This window comes from Xyrauchen texanus, chromosome 10 (genome assembly GCF_025860055.1).
Source record: "Xyrauchen texanus isolate HMW12.3.18 chromosome 10, RBS_HiC_50CHRs, whole genome shotgun sequence".
In the NCBI taxonomy this organism is placed as follows: Eukaryota; Metazoa; Chordata; class Actinopteri; order Cypriniformes; family Catostomidae; genus Xyrauchen; species Xyrauchen texanus.
Genome location: NC_068285.1, coordinates 45280203 through 45297722, shown reverse-complemented (window position 1 = coordinate 45297722; position 17520 = coordinate 45280203). Strand labels below are relative to the sequence as shown.

The window sequence follows — 17520 nt, the reverse complement described above, 5'->3', positions numbered from 1 at the left end:
AGGGTGCAATGACATCATCATTACCTGAGTGTGACAGTTCAACAGCGAGCAACACTTGATCATTCTCTTCAGCACCTGCACACACATGCACAACATACCTCACATTAGGGGGCTTTTTAATTACAAAAAAGAAACCAATGTTCTTGTAGTAGTTGGTAAGTACCTGGTCGGTGTAGACATCAGGTGGAACTGGTTTAGTGAAGTAATCTGAACACACGGTTCCTGCCTGCAGGTAATAATGCATCGCTGCAGAGTACTGGTTAGTCACTGCCGAAAAAAAGGCCACACTACATTTTAAACACGCACAACAAGTTGAATCTCTATGAATATCTTCATACTGCCACTTATCAGGTATAAATACTTTGTTGTTTATTGGCCTGTAATGTGGCTTGTATACAGTATGAGTGTATTGAAGGTGTACTGGATGTGTTTATGGAAGTGAACATGCGTCTTACCAAAGTAAATGTCGGCCTGCGTGCAGAGCCACGACTGATTGTTTGGGTTCAGACTGAGAGCGTAATTCACCAACTCCTTTAATGTGAGCACCACAGCTTCAACATCCACTGACTGTAAACTGCAGGAAAATCAACATTTCACCATCTAATCAAACCTTATAAACCACATAATAAATATTGAAAAGTTTTTTCACTGTTTAGATGATCATAGTTTTAATCATGTAATATTTTGTATTTTTATAAATGATTTTCATAGCTTAATATTGAATAATTGGTTTCAATATTGTTAATAAAATGAAACAAAACAGTCCAATCTAGATATCAAAAGTCATTTAAAAAGTGCCAAAAGTAATTGATGAAGATCTGGTACAAAAGTTTCCAATTCAATTTGAATGAGACCGTCATGTAACAAAGAAATGGTTGAACTCTGTAAGTTGTAATAATAATCATCTCCTGGGACATCAAACTGATCACACGTATACAGATATAAACATATACAAGATATGATTTGATGGACATGTTGTGACGTACTTGGCTAGAGATGAGGGCCATATGGACAGATGTTCCGCTGTCACTTCATTCACTATATCATCCTGAAAAAACATCATACACATGTGTACACAAACAAAATGAACCATTTAAGCAGCAGCTGTACATTTCAGATCAAGCTATTATTTATAATGTTGTATATGGTGTGTTAGCACATACCCGTACGATACTATGCAGCCTCACAAACAAAGAGATGAGTGTCGTCAGAACCAGCGGCTCCTAAAACACAACATTTAACATACAGTTATTGTGGAAAAAAGTATTTGATCCCCTGCTGATTTTGTACGCTTGCCCACTGACAAAGAAATTATCAGTCTATAATTTTAATGGTAGGTTAATTTGAACAGTGAGAGACAGAATAACAACAAACAAATCCAGAAAAACGCATGTCAAAAATAAATTGCATTTTAATGAGGGAAATAAGTATTCAACCCCCTCTCAATCAGATTTCTGGCTCCCAGGTGTCTTTTATACAGGTAACGAGCTGAGATTAGGAGCACACTCTTAAAGGGAGAAGCAATCAATCAATCACATTCCAAACTCTCCACCATGGCCAAGACCAAAGAGCTGTCCAAGGATGTCAGGGACAAGATTGTAGATATACACAAGGCTGGAATGGGCTACAAGACCATCGCCAAGCAGCTTGGTGAGAAGGTGACAACAGTTGGTGCGATTATTATTACCAGAACTACACGGGAGGATCTTGTCAATGATCTCAAGGCAGCTGGGACCATAGTCACCAAGAAAACAATTGGTAACACACTACGCCGTAAAGGACTGAAATCTTGCAGCGCACGCAAGGTCCCCCTGCTCAAGAAAGCACATGTACAGGCCCGTCTGAAGTTTGCCAATGAACATCTGAATGATTCAGAGGAGAACTGGGTGAAAGTGTTGTGGTCAGATGAGACCAAAATCGAGCTCTTTGGCATCAACTCAACTCGCCGTGTTTGGAGGAGGATGAATGCTGCCTATGACCCCAAGAACACCATCCCCACCGTCAAACATGGAGGTGGAAACATTATGCTTTTGTTTTTCTGCTAAGGGGACAGGACAACTTCCCCGCATCAAAGGGACGATGGACGGGGCCATTTACTGTCAAATCTTGGGTGAGAACCTCCTTCCCTCAGCCAGGGCATTGAAAATGGGTCGTGGATGGGTATTCCAGCGTCACAATGACCCAAAACACACGGTCAAGGCAACAAAGGAGTGGCTCAAGAAGAAGCACATTAAGGTCCTGGAGTGGCCTAGCCAGTCTCCAGACCTTAATCCCATAGAAAATCTGTGGAGGGAGCTGAAGGTTCGAGTTGCCAAACGTCAGCCTCAAAAGCTTAATGACTTGGAGAAGATCAGCAAAGAGGAGTGGGACAAAATCCCTCCTGAGATGTGTGCAAACCTGGTGGCCAACAACAAGAAACGTCTGACCTCTGTGATTGCCAACAAGGGTTTTGCCACCAAGTACTGAGTCATGTTTTGCAGAGGGGTCGAATACTTATTTCCCTCATTAAAATGCAATTCAATTTATAACATTTTTGACATGCGTTTTTCTGGATTTTTGTTGTTGTTATTCTGTCTCTCATTGTTCAAATTAACCTACTATTAAAATTATAGGTGATCATTTGTTTGTCAGTGGGCAAACGTACTATATCATCAGGGGATCAAATACTTTTATCCCTCACTGTACACTCATTACAACCACGCTTAATGTTTTTTAAAGCAATAAGTTAAGACAGTCATGGCTGTATGGAGCAATCAGCATCAGCACAACTATCTGACTTATAATACATGATATATATATATATTATAATACTGATCTGCAAAATTATCAGTTTGTCTGGATTTACTATGTATAGGCATGTTTAAACATATTTACTGTATGTATTGTCAAATAAACCAAATTTCAGAAACTTCACTTGCTAAAATGTTTTATTGTTAATACTTTTTCTGAAGAAACATCATTGAAAATGAAAGCAATAATATTGAATGCCATGGGTCAAAATTTACTAAAGGTCATAGGTCCATTACATAATTATGCATGTTGTTTTTCTAAAGTGGGAGAGCCTGCCTATTACTCCATAAGTATTAAGCAAATGAATCTTTTCAAAGCCTATATGTTTATATTTTACCTGATGAGGTTTAATGAGGAATAATGTTTAGAATTATTCACAAGACACGATGCGTGTGCTGAAAGGGCAAATTTCCAGATAGTCGCTCGCTTCAATTTAAAACAGTTCTAATCAAAATAACAAAAAAATGCATTAAAATGAGGATAAAAACATGGATGAATATTTTCAATGATGAAATATTTAGATACAGCAAATCCCCACGAGGTGTCAGAGATTGTTTTTATTTCACTGCTGTTATACTGTAGAACAAAGCCGTTCTAACAGCAGAACCCACCAGTGCCGGCTTCAGATTAATCATTAAAACCAATAAACACTCCTTACGGAGCACTTTTGTACACCTGAACATCTACTTATTCATGCGATTAATCAGCCAATCATATGACAGCAGTGCAATGCATACAATCATGCAGATACAGGTCAGGCGCTTCAGTTAATGTTCACATCAACCATCAGAATGGGGAAAAAAATTTGATCTCAGTGATTTGGACTGTGGCATGATTGTTGGTGTCAGATGGGCTGGTTTGAGTATTTCTGGGATTTTCACACACAACAGTCTCTAGAATTTACAGAATAGTGCCAAAAACAAAAAACATCCAGTGAGCGTCAGTTCTGTGGATGGAAATGTCTTGTTGATGAGAGAGGTCAACAGAGAATGACCAAACTGGTTCAAACTGATAAAGTCTACGGTAACTCAGATAACTGCTCTGTACAATTGTGATGAGAAGAATATCATCTCAGAATGCACAACATGTCGAACCTTGAGATGCATGGGCTAAAACAGCAGAAGACAACATCGGATTCCACTTCTGTCAGCCAAGAACAATTGGCTGATTAGATCACATGAATAATTAGGTGTACAGGTGTTCCTAATAAAAGTGCTCGGTGAGTGAATCTCTAGTTGAAAACCAAATGTGGGTCAGATGGTATTAAGCACATTTTTCTTGTCCAATCCACATTTGGTTTTCAACAATTACAAATAGGTAAAGGTGAACAATTAGCACATGAAGTTACATTTAGAGCCCAGTATCTCCAAATAGGGCCTTACATTTGTATCTTCCAAAAGGAAAGTTTGTTCTTAACCACAATCTTAAAGGATATTAAGATATTTGTAATACTTCTCAGGAATAGGGGTGGGCAATATACCGTAGACATGATAAACCGGTTGAAATTTGGCAACTGGTATACATTTTGGATTATCGCCTGTATCGAGTTTACACAAAATCACCGCATGCAAGACAAGTGCACTTCATTCTATTCACGTAACATGTACGTGGTACACATTCTGTCAGAGAAATGGAGGAGGAAGAGAGAGCGGCTTTATGTGAGACTGAGAGAATAGAAGAAACAGGGTTTTTCAGGTACTGACCATTTTTCAGCAGCCGCCCAATCTAAATTTCAGGCCGCCGAAGCAAATTCATTGACATTAATCTCGCGCTCTGAATATCTGAATCACACAGCCGTGTTTCAAGTGACTTTCGCACGCTCTATATCTAATGCATGAAAGTGCACTTGAGTCCAGCGGGATTCCAGATTGGGTTCCACAGACACCTGTGCTACTCAACCTGGTTTCTCTCATTTTTAGACTCACACCATTGACTTACAGTGCAACAAAAGCTGCTGAAATCAACTGATTTTATTAACTGACCCACATCTCTGTGTAAAAAAATAATGATGCTAGCACCTTTCTAAAGTGATTTAATATCCTGTAGTTTTGCTCCAAAATCACTGGTGAAAAGTGTCTTTTTGACCCCCATCTATAAAATAATGGATTACTTAGTAAATAATTGTCCATAGCATTTACTATTTTGGTTTCCATCATCAATAATCTAGTAAAAAATGATCAAAAACAACACTGAGGTGTGGACCTCTGGATGAGTTGACACAGAATGACCCATTTGTGGATAAATGTCACACTTACCCGTAGTTTCTTCATAAATGTCATGAATTTGCTCCTGAAGTCAACAAACAGAGAAAATGCATCAATGCATTCAAATAATACGTGTTCTCATTGGTCTGGTTGAGTTAGAGGCATTATTCCTCATGTGTGTCTCTCTGACCTGGGCAGAATGCCGAGCGAGGTCTCTCTGTGTTTGAGCAGACTGACTCTTCCGTCACTGCTGCGCTTGTGTTGACTGGACACACTGCAGATCTGCACGATCACTTCCCAGAGCTCTTTAGCTGTGCGGCGGCTCTCTTTAGGCCCCGGCAGCTCCTTACAGGTGGACGCGAATCAGCTGACCCAACTGCACCGCTCACAGGATGCAGAATTTGTCGGAAATACACAAGGAGAGAATCAAGTTAGAAATCTGGATCTGACGTGACTTAGTGAACATGTTTAAACTGTGTACTAATATCAACCTCAGAAATGCATCTCATGTAGCTCATTCCAAAACCTAGTGAGAAGTCCAACTAAACAGCATTTAAAGACACCATTGGCTCGCCACGGACACAAATGGGTTTCCATGTCAGCTAGAACATTACCTTAGAAAGGTAGCTACATATGTAGACAGTTATACAGGTTTTGGAGCAGAGCTAGATAATCTAGAGCACACACACCTTTATATAAGGGTTGTTGTTGACCAGTGACTGTGGCACCTGCAGCGTCAGATACTCGTTCTCTCTCCAGTTGAGCATGAACACCACACACTCCTCACCAACTAACTGACGCAGAGGAATATCTGGGGGGGATTCATTTATAACATAACCTGTAAGATTGCTGCATTCTTATTGTTAGCTGAGCGCATGATCGTATGACACAAATTATTTCTCGATATTCAGAGAGCAACTGGAGCAGAGCGATCGGTTCAGCATCTGATTCAAGCTAAATATTAGACAAATTTATTAATGATCAGTTCTCAACACAATCACCAAAACACACCGTGAATCCTCGTCTCCAGGTAACCGCGGACTCTGCTGACCAGGTCTGGTGGAGGTCTCTCCATGTTACCATCGGCAGCAGCCGTCTCATGACCTCTGACCTCCAGCAGCAGGATCTCGTTGAGCATGACCTGACGCAGCTTAGGAGAAAACTCCGTCACCACCTCCAAACACGTGTCAAACAGCTGACGAGCATGCGCAAAACTCTGCAACACGTTAACACAAAAAGACACATGAAGAGACAATAAGAATATAATCACTGATGAAATGAACAAGGGCTTATGAAATATGTGTAAGTAAACATGTCTGATATATTTGTTGAAGTGTTGTAGTCTACATATATATGTCACATAAAACATTATTGTTATTTTTTAGGGTACAGACTAAATAGTTAGATGAAGAATCTATTGTAATAAATGGATTTAGTTGAAGTGGTTGCCATGAAATGATGACACACTTTGTACTGTATATATGGTTAGAAAGAAATATGCACCCTAAATAAAACAAACTTACTGATAATAATATAACTCATTTAATGCATTTTTGAGCTGCCGCCTGCAATTTTTCACACACAAATTAAAAGCTCACCATTCAAACATACTGTGGAGTTATTGCAAAAAAAGAAACCCCCCAAATGAATAAATTCAAATTAGACTCCAATTATTCAAAAACAATATTGCTTATTTTAACATTCTTATGATGACAAGTAAAAAAAAAAAAAAAAACATATTCTTTATTTTTTTTGCCATTCTAACTTTGTAAGCATGTAATTCTGGTTCTGTTCTTCTTTCACTCCACTAGAGGGCAGCAAGCACTAGAAGAGATCACAGATCTGAAATGAAGGTGGCGGTCTAACACATTTCACCCCACACAGATGTGCTCATCCACAGACATTCAGCCTCATTTTCAGTTCATGCACCATCCCTAATTGATTCATTGAATATCTTAGCCTATGAGTGGACTGCAGAGTTTAAGGGGTTCATTCAGAAACAGTAAAAGGCCCTCCCTCCCTAAGTTAAAAGACAATTCTCTAGAAAGTCACTGTGTAACATTTAAGATTTGTCTGGACTTGAATTGCTGGAATAGCCAAACATGTTAACTGGAGGGCAGTCTCTAAATATTATTAAGCCATGTAGAGCATGTTCATGATTTTAAAGTGAGTCACCTTTATATTGATGCAGTGCAGACCCTTGGCCATGAGAATATACAGCAGGTCTCGCGTCAGACTGTCTTTTAATGACAGTATGATGTTTACATAGTCAGCAGGAACCTCCCACTACAGGAAAAGTTCAAATGAAAGTCACTGGTAGCAAAAAGAAACCATATTTTGGCATGTAAGAGTCAAGTCTGTGCTTTGGTGTAGTAGATTGTTGTCTGAACAGCAAAATAAATGCATGATGCATTATAAACTTCACATCTGCATTTAAACCCTCCAAAAATGACAGTGAGATTGCCTCACTGTAACCTCGATTTTAGCTTATTTTGAAAGAAAAGGAGGGATGAATTAAAATGATTTTTTGCGGTTATCAGCATTATGCCACAAATGCTGTCCATTGAGCTTAACTTGTAGTGAACCCATAATATTATTTTTATATTTTATACAATATTATACTGTATATTAATGTGTGACTACCTGGTGTTACAAAAAAAAAATCAGTGTACATGGCAAAATTACTGTAATATGTGGAAACATAAACTTAAATTAGCTGACCTAGTACTGTATCCACCAAACACCCTTCTGGCACATTTCTTTTTAATAAGGACCAAACTTTATTACATATTAGGACAAATTATCACTAGGGATGTCCCGATAGCGTTGCTCTAACACCAACATTTTGGCTTTGGTACGATACCAGCCCTGGTACCTCGGTATTGATACTATAATCAACAAATAAAAGCCTCAGATTTTTTATGAAATTACACAGAAAATGATTTGATTAAAAGAACTGCATAAAGTCTCAGTTTTACAAATTATGAATTTGAATTTTTCTGGATTCCATGTTATGTTATGATCAAATGGTGTTTAATCAAATTGATACAGCATTATTAAAAAAATCGAAATAATTATATATTATATACTTATATATATAAATATACACGTATTCTTGGTAAAATAAAATACTGCACAACAGAGCTTCACATTATTAATGAAAAACAAATCTGTTTACCAGTGGCACAATGCTGCTATGGCCGAATCACAACATGCTGATAAATCACTTTTTTATATTGCTTACAGATAATAATCATATTAAAACAACCATTTAACATTGTTATTATGAGTATTATTGCTACTTTTGGAATATTACATTTTTATAGAGTAGTTATATTTTTCTGTCTTCAATTTCACGCCTCCATTTGAATAATTTAATTTAAGCGGAAACTTTTATTTTGACAGACCTCTGAGTTCTTCCTGTTTTGGACGGGTTAGCTATATCAAGCTTCCCATTAGTGCTGGGATTCTCCTGTCACGTCTCTCGAGCTGAAATCTCTGAGCTGCACCGGAGGAGTTCATTTAAGTGTTAACAGCTGTTTATACTGTAAACACACCGCATGAAAATCAAGCACCAGCAGTGTGTGTTGCGTTTGTGTGTGTGTTTGTGAAGCAGATGGCAGAGCAGCACCTCTTGTTTATTCTGTAGCGTGCAGCGCATGTGATTGTGTGTTATTTAATTACATTATATCCTTCTGCTGTTTAATTATCACATTTGGCCATATCCAATGATTGTCATTGATTTCATCTAAAATTTGTCACATCTCATCTCATTTTACTAATGACAGCAAACAATGGTAATATGTAACCAAAATTAGCAACAAGATGATATTGAACCGTTTAAATTTTTTTGGTATGGTGATAATCCAATAGTACTGGTAAACCACACAAACCTATGTCCGATTCCATTTTTTGAGAACGAGTAAGAGAACAGATACAGTTTTTTTTTTCTAAACTCCATATCAACTGTTTATTTCAATTTTATCATCAAAATGGTTTTTAAATAAATTTATTAAAGCTTTAATCAAATTAAAATATAACCATTAATTTTCAACATAATATTGTATTATTTTTTATCAAATGAAAAGCTTGTATATACAGAACCTCACAGAACAATTCAAATCTAATTTGTTAAATAAAGTGCATCACAGATGTGAGATTATACAATTACTACTGATTTATTATTATTACAGTGAATATTAAAGAACTTCACAGCAGTGATATGTTTCTGTTTTACTTTTCCTATAAATGTAACTTGAATTTTGACTGAACGTTTACTTTGAAGTGTTTCTGTGCTGCTTTGACCAAGAAGCTCTGATGTTATGATGACACATTCCCAGTCGCTACATGATTCAAAGTCATTATTAAACTGCAAAAGGCTGCCTCACACTACAACATATATTTGCACTCTGTTTACTGTCATCTGCTACAAACAGAGCGTGCGATGCTCATGACGGTGTTTTCCCTGTATGAGTCTTGGAGTATTAAAAGGTTTGAGCAGCGGTCTCCACACATTCACAAGAACTCACATTTGAATTACATGCAAACTATACATTTATCTCATTAATTCACAGCTTTTGAGGTTAAATAATTTCACGAGGACATAACATGAATGATGTCAAATGGTATAGGTTTTTGGTAGTGGAGCATTTTTAAGAATACCAGTACTTGAGCGCTGTATCGGGACATCCGTAATTATCACATTAGTGACCTCTACAAGGTTTCTGAGCCCCTGCTGAAAGAAGTCCTTCCAGACCTTACTGTTGACCCTCCAGAAGGGTCGTTCAGTGATGCCGTGCAGCTCGATGAGGATCTGTCTGATCTGACGAGCGTCCAGAGACAGAATGAGCTGCTGCTCCAGCTGAGCGATGTTCACACTCGCCGATGCTGTCAAGAGCAAAAACACAACCAGCATTGCTCAGTCTGTACCGTTAACATTAATCACAACTACTATGTTCAGGACGCACCAGGAATGTCGTAGAATGACGGCAGTGGTTTGGCACTGAGGTTGACAGAGGCTGATTTCCTCCTCATCTGCTCCATCAGCATCTTCTTCTCTTCATCTTGAAGAAGCTCCATGAAGAGTTTATGAGACGACACCATGAAGGCCAGAGAAACATCCTGCAGCCACTCACAAACACTCCTACAACCAAAACAACAGACAATCTGCTGAAAGATGACAGAGCAAAAGTGGTTTCCATGTAACATTGTAAGTGTGCTCACTTGATGAAAAGAGCCATTTTCCTCTTGGATGTTTCTGATGCAAGCTCCTTATCCAATGACCTCGCACACACCTGTGGATATATGAGAACGGTTTGAGTGTTAAAGGAATATTACGGGTTCAATAAGTTAAAGAGATAGTTCACACAAAAATTACAATTTGCTGATAATTTACTCACCCTCAGGCCATCCAAGATGTGTATGAGTTTCTTTCAGGAAAGATTTGAGATATTTAGGAAAGTATCGCAGGTTTTTAGCTTCATTCAATGCAACTGAATGGACACCAATTTTTGATGGTCCAAAAAGCATATTTAGTCAACATCAAAGTAATCCACATGACTCCAGCCGATCAAGTAATGTTTACATTTATGCATTTGGCAGACGCTTTTATACAAAGCGAGTTACAGTGCAATTATTACAGGGACAATCCAACCGGAGCAACCTGGAGTTAAGTGCCTTGCTCAAGGGCACAATGGTGGTGGCTGTGGGGATCAAACCAGCAACCTTCTGCTTAACAGTTTAGTGCCCACTACGCCACCACCACTCCTGTCAACACAAATTGCTAATTCAAATGTTTTTAACTTTAAATAGGCGCTTCCACCAACTCTCTGTAGCCGTTTGAATTGACCTAACTCTCGCATGAAGACATTCCTCTGTGGTAAACAGAGCGGAACTTCTGAATTCTAGTGTGAACTTGTCAACGTGATGACGTCATGTGACAGCGACGGGAGGCATTGAGTGTGGATTCAGAGTTGTGTGGATAAATATGCTTTTTGAAACATCAAAAATTGGTGTTCATTCAGTTGCATTGAATGAAGCTAAAAACTTGTGATACTTTCCTAAAAATCGTAAATTCTGTTTTAATGAAGAAAGAAACTCCGATACATCTTGGATGGCCTGAGGGTGAATAAATTATCAGCAAATTTTCCTTTAAGCTCAATCTACAGCATTTGTGTGACTAATATTGATTACCACAAAAATTATTTTGTCTCGTTCCTCCTTTTCTTTAAAAAAAGAAAAAATCAAGATTCCAGTGAGGCACTAACAATGGAAGTTTTAATAAAATTATACGATTCACATTTCTGCATTCAAACCCTCCACAAATTGACCACATTCACTTCCATTGTGATTGTTACTGAAACCCCAATTTTTGCTTTTTTTCAAGAAAATGAGTGAAGAGTCCAAATACATTTTTGTGGTAATCAGCATTATGCCACAAAGGCTGTCGATTGCATATGCATATGCAATAACTTTACTGCTGTTCGCATCATTTTTGACCTGGGAGAGGTAGATCATTTTTAAATACCACATCGTTTTTAGTACGGGAACTAAACTTTGGGACTTTGTCAAGACTATCAAAATTCACAATACATAGTTTTTTATAAAATAGTTTAAGAGATATAACCATTTTAAAAAAACAATCGTTGTTACATCTTTTGTGTTTGCGGGTCAATTTTGACCTCAACATCAATTGTGGCTATACACATGATACTATGTTGATTTTTTTGTACATCTATGAATTAGAATTTTCCTTATAAACACTTTCCCAAACTCTCTCACACACTTTTTTTGTCTCTCACTGGGACTGCATCTTGTTTACAAACATGCACACAAACACCGTCACATCATACTGGTTTTCCTGTAGTTAATGTATATTTTGAAATGTCAAACAATTTCTAAATTTTATTATTAAAAAGGCCTTTTAATAAATAACTTCTATTTGTCAGTTAACTTGGCAAAAATATCAATCATTTTGCATGTATGATCAGTTAAGAACCTATTAATGACTTGCAATATAGTTTTAGATGAAAACTATCGGGTTATGAACATTTTATAAGCTTGAATTCCACCGGGTCAAAACTGACCCAAGAACGCAAAAGGTGTATGTAGATTCTGAACGCAATAGGAGGGTTAATGACAGATTGTCAACATTGTTGGTTTAAATTCTCAATCTCTTTAAATATGATAAAATATTTATACATTATATAAAACAAATGTACCATCAATAAATATTTCATTGTAGTCATGAAACTGTATTTAGCATGATTGAGTGCAGGTTACTGCTAAAAATGGTAGAAGAACAGTTTGTTTTGAACATCAGTGTATTGTATCATAGTGCTGTTGCCACTGTATTATAAAAGCAATAAGCCATTTGGGTCCATGTATTGCAGTGATTTTACCACAGTAATTACATATTACCCTGTAATGTCCAGGCTCTCATGGCTCATTGCTTTATTATCCAGTAACAGTGCAGGGCTTGTACCTCCAGCAGGAAGCTGATGGTGTTTTTGTTGGGTCTGAGGAGCAGCTGATGGAAACACACACTAATCACTTCACCCTCCAGTGCGTCTCTCACTGCGTTACACACACACAGTTTATGGCACACCTCCTCCAGATCCCTGTCCCTGTCATACAAACACATGCACACACATGTGGCTTCAAAGAACGGTCACAAGATCCATAAAGAGCATCTGTGTTATGCTGTCAATTGCCACACAGAAAATATTGACTTGAAAAAGCAAACAAGAATGGCTTTTACAGTAATGCACTTACAGTGGAAGTCAAAGGGCAAGAGCACAGGTGGGTATAAATCTTAATTCTGTACTAATGTGAAATGTTATTTGCACAGTAACGTTATAATAAACCATTATTTTAGCAGTGGGACTACTTGTCTAGGTGGATGAACTTCTGGTTATATACACAAGTTGTTGTAACTGCTGTGCACAGAGTGCTTTACTGATAGTTACTTCTCATCTCTTCCATGTCCCTTCCTGGTCTCCAGGCATATCACTTGGATACTAGTGTCTGCTAAATGACTAAAAATGCATATATCCTAATATGAAAATCAAGCAAAAGAAAACAGGTTTACTTTTTAAGCTGGTCATGATATGTATAACTTTTCACAGACAAGGTTGGTAAGTGATTCTTTCACACTTTTCTCATGCTAACGTGTGTTTATACTTTTGAAACCATGTGATTCACGGAGCTGTCATTTTGCCTGCTCGACTTAATTTGCCTTATTTAAAGGGAGAAGCTGAAATGTGTGTAGTAATTGACAGTATGTCACAGATGCTGTAGATAGAGCTTAACTTGAAATGAACAGAATTTATTCTTGTAATATTTGTCCATTAGGTATGTAAAGCATCATTATTTCTCACCCTTGTTGTAGTTTGTGCAGAAGCTCCAGTTGAACTGAATGTCTGAAGCTGTTGGGTAGGCCGAGTGTGACGTTATCTCTGATGAAAGACTCTATCAAAGCCTGCACAATAAAAACAAAACACACACTAAAGACAACATCAAATTATCAATTACAAGTTAAATTTCATATGGAGCCCCTTAAAGGACAGGGGGATTTTAGTTTTTTTCTGAAGTAGTTTTGAGTTTCCTAGCAATTTGTTTTTATGTTAGCTTGGAAAAGTTTTGCATTCCATCGCAATACCTTTATCAAAGATATGCAAAAATTAAACATGGTTTAATAGCTGAACTAATGTATTTGTGTAAAAACATGTGGTTTTTAAAACCATGTTTTCTTTGGTACAAACGGCTGTTACAACTGTAACCTTGCTTCCCTGAAAGGAGGGAACAAGATGCTACATCATTAGCTGATGCAATGGAGATACCCATCTCTGAATCCCTTTAAATCCATGCCCCAAGTGTGGCAGATTGACGCTCTGCCACTGATGCGCATTATCACGGGTATATACATCTGCACTTGAAAGTATGCATCTTTTAGGTCGCTCGACATGAAGGAAGATCTGTCTCAAGATCTGGGCCTTCTTCTGAGCAGGCAGATTCATTTGCTCTAGTACCCACTTTATGGTACTCGAATCATCAGCAACACTTTCCCGCTGGGACAAGTGTAGGAGTGAACCATTGGCTATGGCTGTTGAGGCCTAACAGCAGGCTCAGTCTCCACTTTCTGGAGATCTAACGCAGCAGGGGCACTGAGCTTGGCACCGAGGAAGAGCGTGAGTGAGCTGGCTGCAACAGAAAAGCACATTGCCGTAAAAAAAGGTGTTTGTACGTTTGCAGCTGCCTTTTAGCCATTTGAGACCAATCAGTGAAGGCAGGAACGGCCTCACTGAAGAGGCCCTGCTGTGATACTGAAGCATCAAGCATTCCTAACATGAATCTTTGATAAGTTGAGCCAGAGATAATGCTCCACGGACAGCAGGCTACCCATCGACTGGCCGATGGCTTGGGCGGAGACTTTAGTAGCCTTGGTGGCGTCACACAGCTCCTCAGATCAGTGGTTCCCAAACCTGGACCTGGAGTACCCCCAACAATGCACAATTTGGATGTCTCCCGTATTTGACAATTCTGCTCATGGAGCCTCTACTAATGAGCTGATGAGTTGAATCAGGTGTGTTAGAGAAGGGAGACATCCAAAACATGCAGTGTTTGGGTACTCCAAATCTAGGGTTGGGAACCATTGCCTTAGATGACTCAGGTTCAGGTCTGTTCTCGTCAATGTCTTTAAGCAGGTCATCCTTAAGGTCAGCCTTGCCTATGAGCAAAGATCTCGACATGGCTTGGATGGGTGCACCGGCAAGAAATTTCCATCCAAATGCTGAGGGGTTTCAGTATAACTCCTTTGCGTGGTGCAGTCCAGAGTCGTGAATGCAGCTGCACCAAAAAGTGAGTTCACGCAGAGTAAGGCGAATGCCACGTTTTAAAAAATTAGTCATACAGCTCAGAGAAAAACAGTACCTCAGAGTTGCGCTGACCAAGCAAAAACTCTGCTGGGGACCACAGGCCCACTTGGAGCAGACCATTCGAGCTGCAGTTTCTCGAATGCCAGAGAAAGCACCTGAGCCAGCTTAGTGTCAGAGATTTTGGTTCAGAATTCATGCCATTGGGGGAGGCTTCACCTTCAGACGCTGCGAGCGATATAGCACCACCGGCAAAACATGATCACACCATGTGCCAGATTGTGGGTCGCTGATCGTCATTGGCGAATTCAATGGACAAAGACGCCTGTAGAGGCGTGGAGGCATGCGATGTTTGAGCCGGCAACAATTCATTCTCAAACTCTCAGCGCTCAATATCCCACCCACTCCTTCATAAGGAGCATGGTGAGAGGGAGGGGGACGGCATTGTCCTTAAGAAAGTTGGCGAGCCGCAAGCGAAGCATCTTGATTTTCATGCGTTCATCATGAACGTAATCAAGTCTCATCGAGTGCCGCATCAGTGAGGGATGGCTCAGGCATATAATGCAGCGCTAGTGCCCGTCAGACAGAGGAATATAATGCTTACAATGTACATTTGTGAAATGCCATCTTGAAAAATATGTTGTTAAGCAAAAGGCTTGTTTACGTGCTTTACTTGTAATAAACACAACAATCACAATATGAACAGTGTTTCAGAATATTCCACTCACTGGCAAGATGTGCAATACCAAAGACAAAGCAAAGATTCAGGTGACCAGAGCACAAGAGATGCTTCTGACGAAACAGCGCTGTGCTTCAATCATCTCTAAAAAATCTTGCATTACACTAGACTTGGATGTAGACCTATTTAAAGGCATAGTTCATCCAAAAATGAAGATTTTCTCATCATTTACACACTCTCATACCATCACAGATGTGTGACTTACTTTCTTCTGCAGAAAACATCTGGAATGGCATAAGGGTGAGTAAATGAGAGAATATTCAGTTTTGGGTAAACAAACCCTCCAAGCCTTCCCTGACCATTCAAAATCTTAGTGTCAATCTTAGTCACCCTCATAACATCTCATGTATTCACTCCTCTCTCAGCCTCCAGGATGAAACTCTACTATACTCTATGCCTTTGTGACATCTTTGCCTTTGACCACTATGACATTTAGCTCTCTGCTGGTTTACACTGCCATCAATGACCAGTTGTAGCAGAAGTAGAGTACAGTGTAGCTTCATAAACCAACAACAGTTGATCCTCAAGATTCAGCAAGAGGGGTTTTCATCTCTGAGCATTTGATGCTACTGTAACGCATTCAGAAATCTCACTGACCCTGTAGTTGCGGTTCCTAATGAAGCAGCTGATCTGGCCGTACGGGGTGATCTGGGTCTCACTGGGGTCTGATGTTCCGGTCAGAGTTCTACAGGCGCTCCAGTAACCAGACAAACGCTGCTCATCCAGATGACAAAGAGATGAAGAATCCAACTGGAAACACAACAAAAATCTGTTACCATTAATACATTCACGTGGCCAGTGTTGGGTCAGTAATGTAAGCTTTTAGATAATCTAATATGATTACTTCTTGCATGTTTTGATGCTAAAACAATTCACACTCCTTTACACACTTTCATTAAACATTAGAGAACTAATCCTTTTCGGATCTTGACAGTCGTGGAAACTATGAACTGTCATTGTGCAGAAAAGGGCAGCGTGAAGATGATTTAAAATGAATGTTTTTGTGTTCCACAGAAGAAAGAAGTCATGTGGAATGTTTGGAATGACATGAGGGTGAGCAAATGATGAAAAATGTACATTTCTGGGTGAAGTATACCTTTAACTGGATATCTGTCTCACCTTAGCGAGCAGTTCTCGTGTGATTGTGAAGTGTTCTCTGGCTTTCTCGTATGCAGAAGGGTCTGAACAGCCTTGCTGAAAGTAAATGCCTCCTAAATCATAATGCACCTGGCGACAAGATGAATGCATAGATGTTTTATTAGTGATGTAGCGACCTTTGCACACGATGAACATTAAAGAGGAGTTAACTGGTTATTGCGTGCTAGTTGTTTTCTCTGTAGATCTGACACACCTGACAGTGCAGGTCATCAGCGCTGACTCGCAGACCGGCGGTCGATGACTCTGTCTCTCCATTGGCAGTACTGGGATCAGCTGCCAGCAGGTCCAGGGTTCTCATTGTGTGGATGTAGAAGTCTTTCTTAATGTTCAGAGCTCCTTCTAACACCATGATGGAGTCTGCAGCCTGTTCTCTCAGCTGAACAACACAATGATAATCCCACACTAGCATAATAACAGGAAGGACAACTGACCAATCTTCAATATGTAAATGAATTATCATTTTTGAGTTAACTATCTCTTTTAGGCAAAAGAAAAACACACAAACAATGCAATGTGGTCTGTTAGTTAAGAGAAATGTAATACCTCTAAACACATAGTGAGGGGCCGTTCACACATTCTTTCTAATTTAATTGGTGCTAATTTCTGTGATTATTGTCTGTGTACACGTCTCAGGCTGTTGTGGTGCATGTCCCAGTCTTTTAGAGTTATGAGAGTCACACGGTATGTTAAAAACAGTTCAACTGCATTCTGTTCCTGTCCTGTGTGAACAACCCCTCACACTGTCCAGATCGACAGC

The 17520-nt window shown here is 39.1% G+C and overlaps 1 protein-coding gene across 1 annotated transcript in view; it reads right to left on the bottom strand.

Moving 5' to 3' along the window:
- ints8 (integrator complex subunit 8) overlaps positions 1-17520 on the bottom strand; it is a 30577-nt gene that overhangs the window by 5606 nt on the left and 7451 nt on the right. The window contains 19 exon segments of the mRNA XM_052136523.1: positions 25-75; positions 164-267; positions 456-574; positions 987-1048; positions 1164-1223; positions 5046-5079; positions 5185-5354; positions 5356-5370; positions 5684-5805; positions 6006-6210; positions 7170-7280; positions 9751-9881; positions 9962-10137; positions 10218-10288; positions 12478-12619; positions 13373-13473; positions 16203-16355; positions 16725-16832; positions 16957-17139. Of these exon segments, the coding sequence (XP_051992483.1) occupies positions 25-75; positions 164-267; positions 456-574; positions 987-1048; positions 1164-1223; positions 5046-5079; positions 5185-5354; positions 5356-5370; positions 5684-5805; positions 6006-6210; positions 7170-7280; positions 9751-9881; positions 9962-10137; positions 10218-10288; positions 12478-12619; positions 13373-13473; positions 16203-16355; positions 16725-16832; positions 16957-17139 (2118 nt within the window).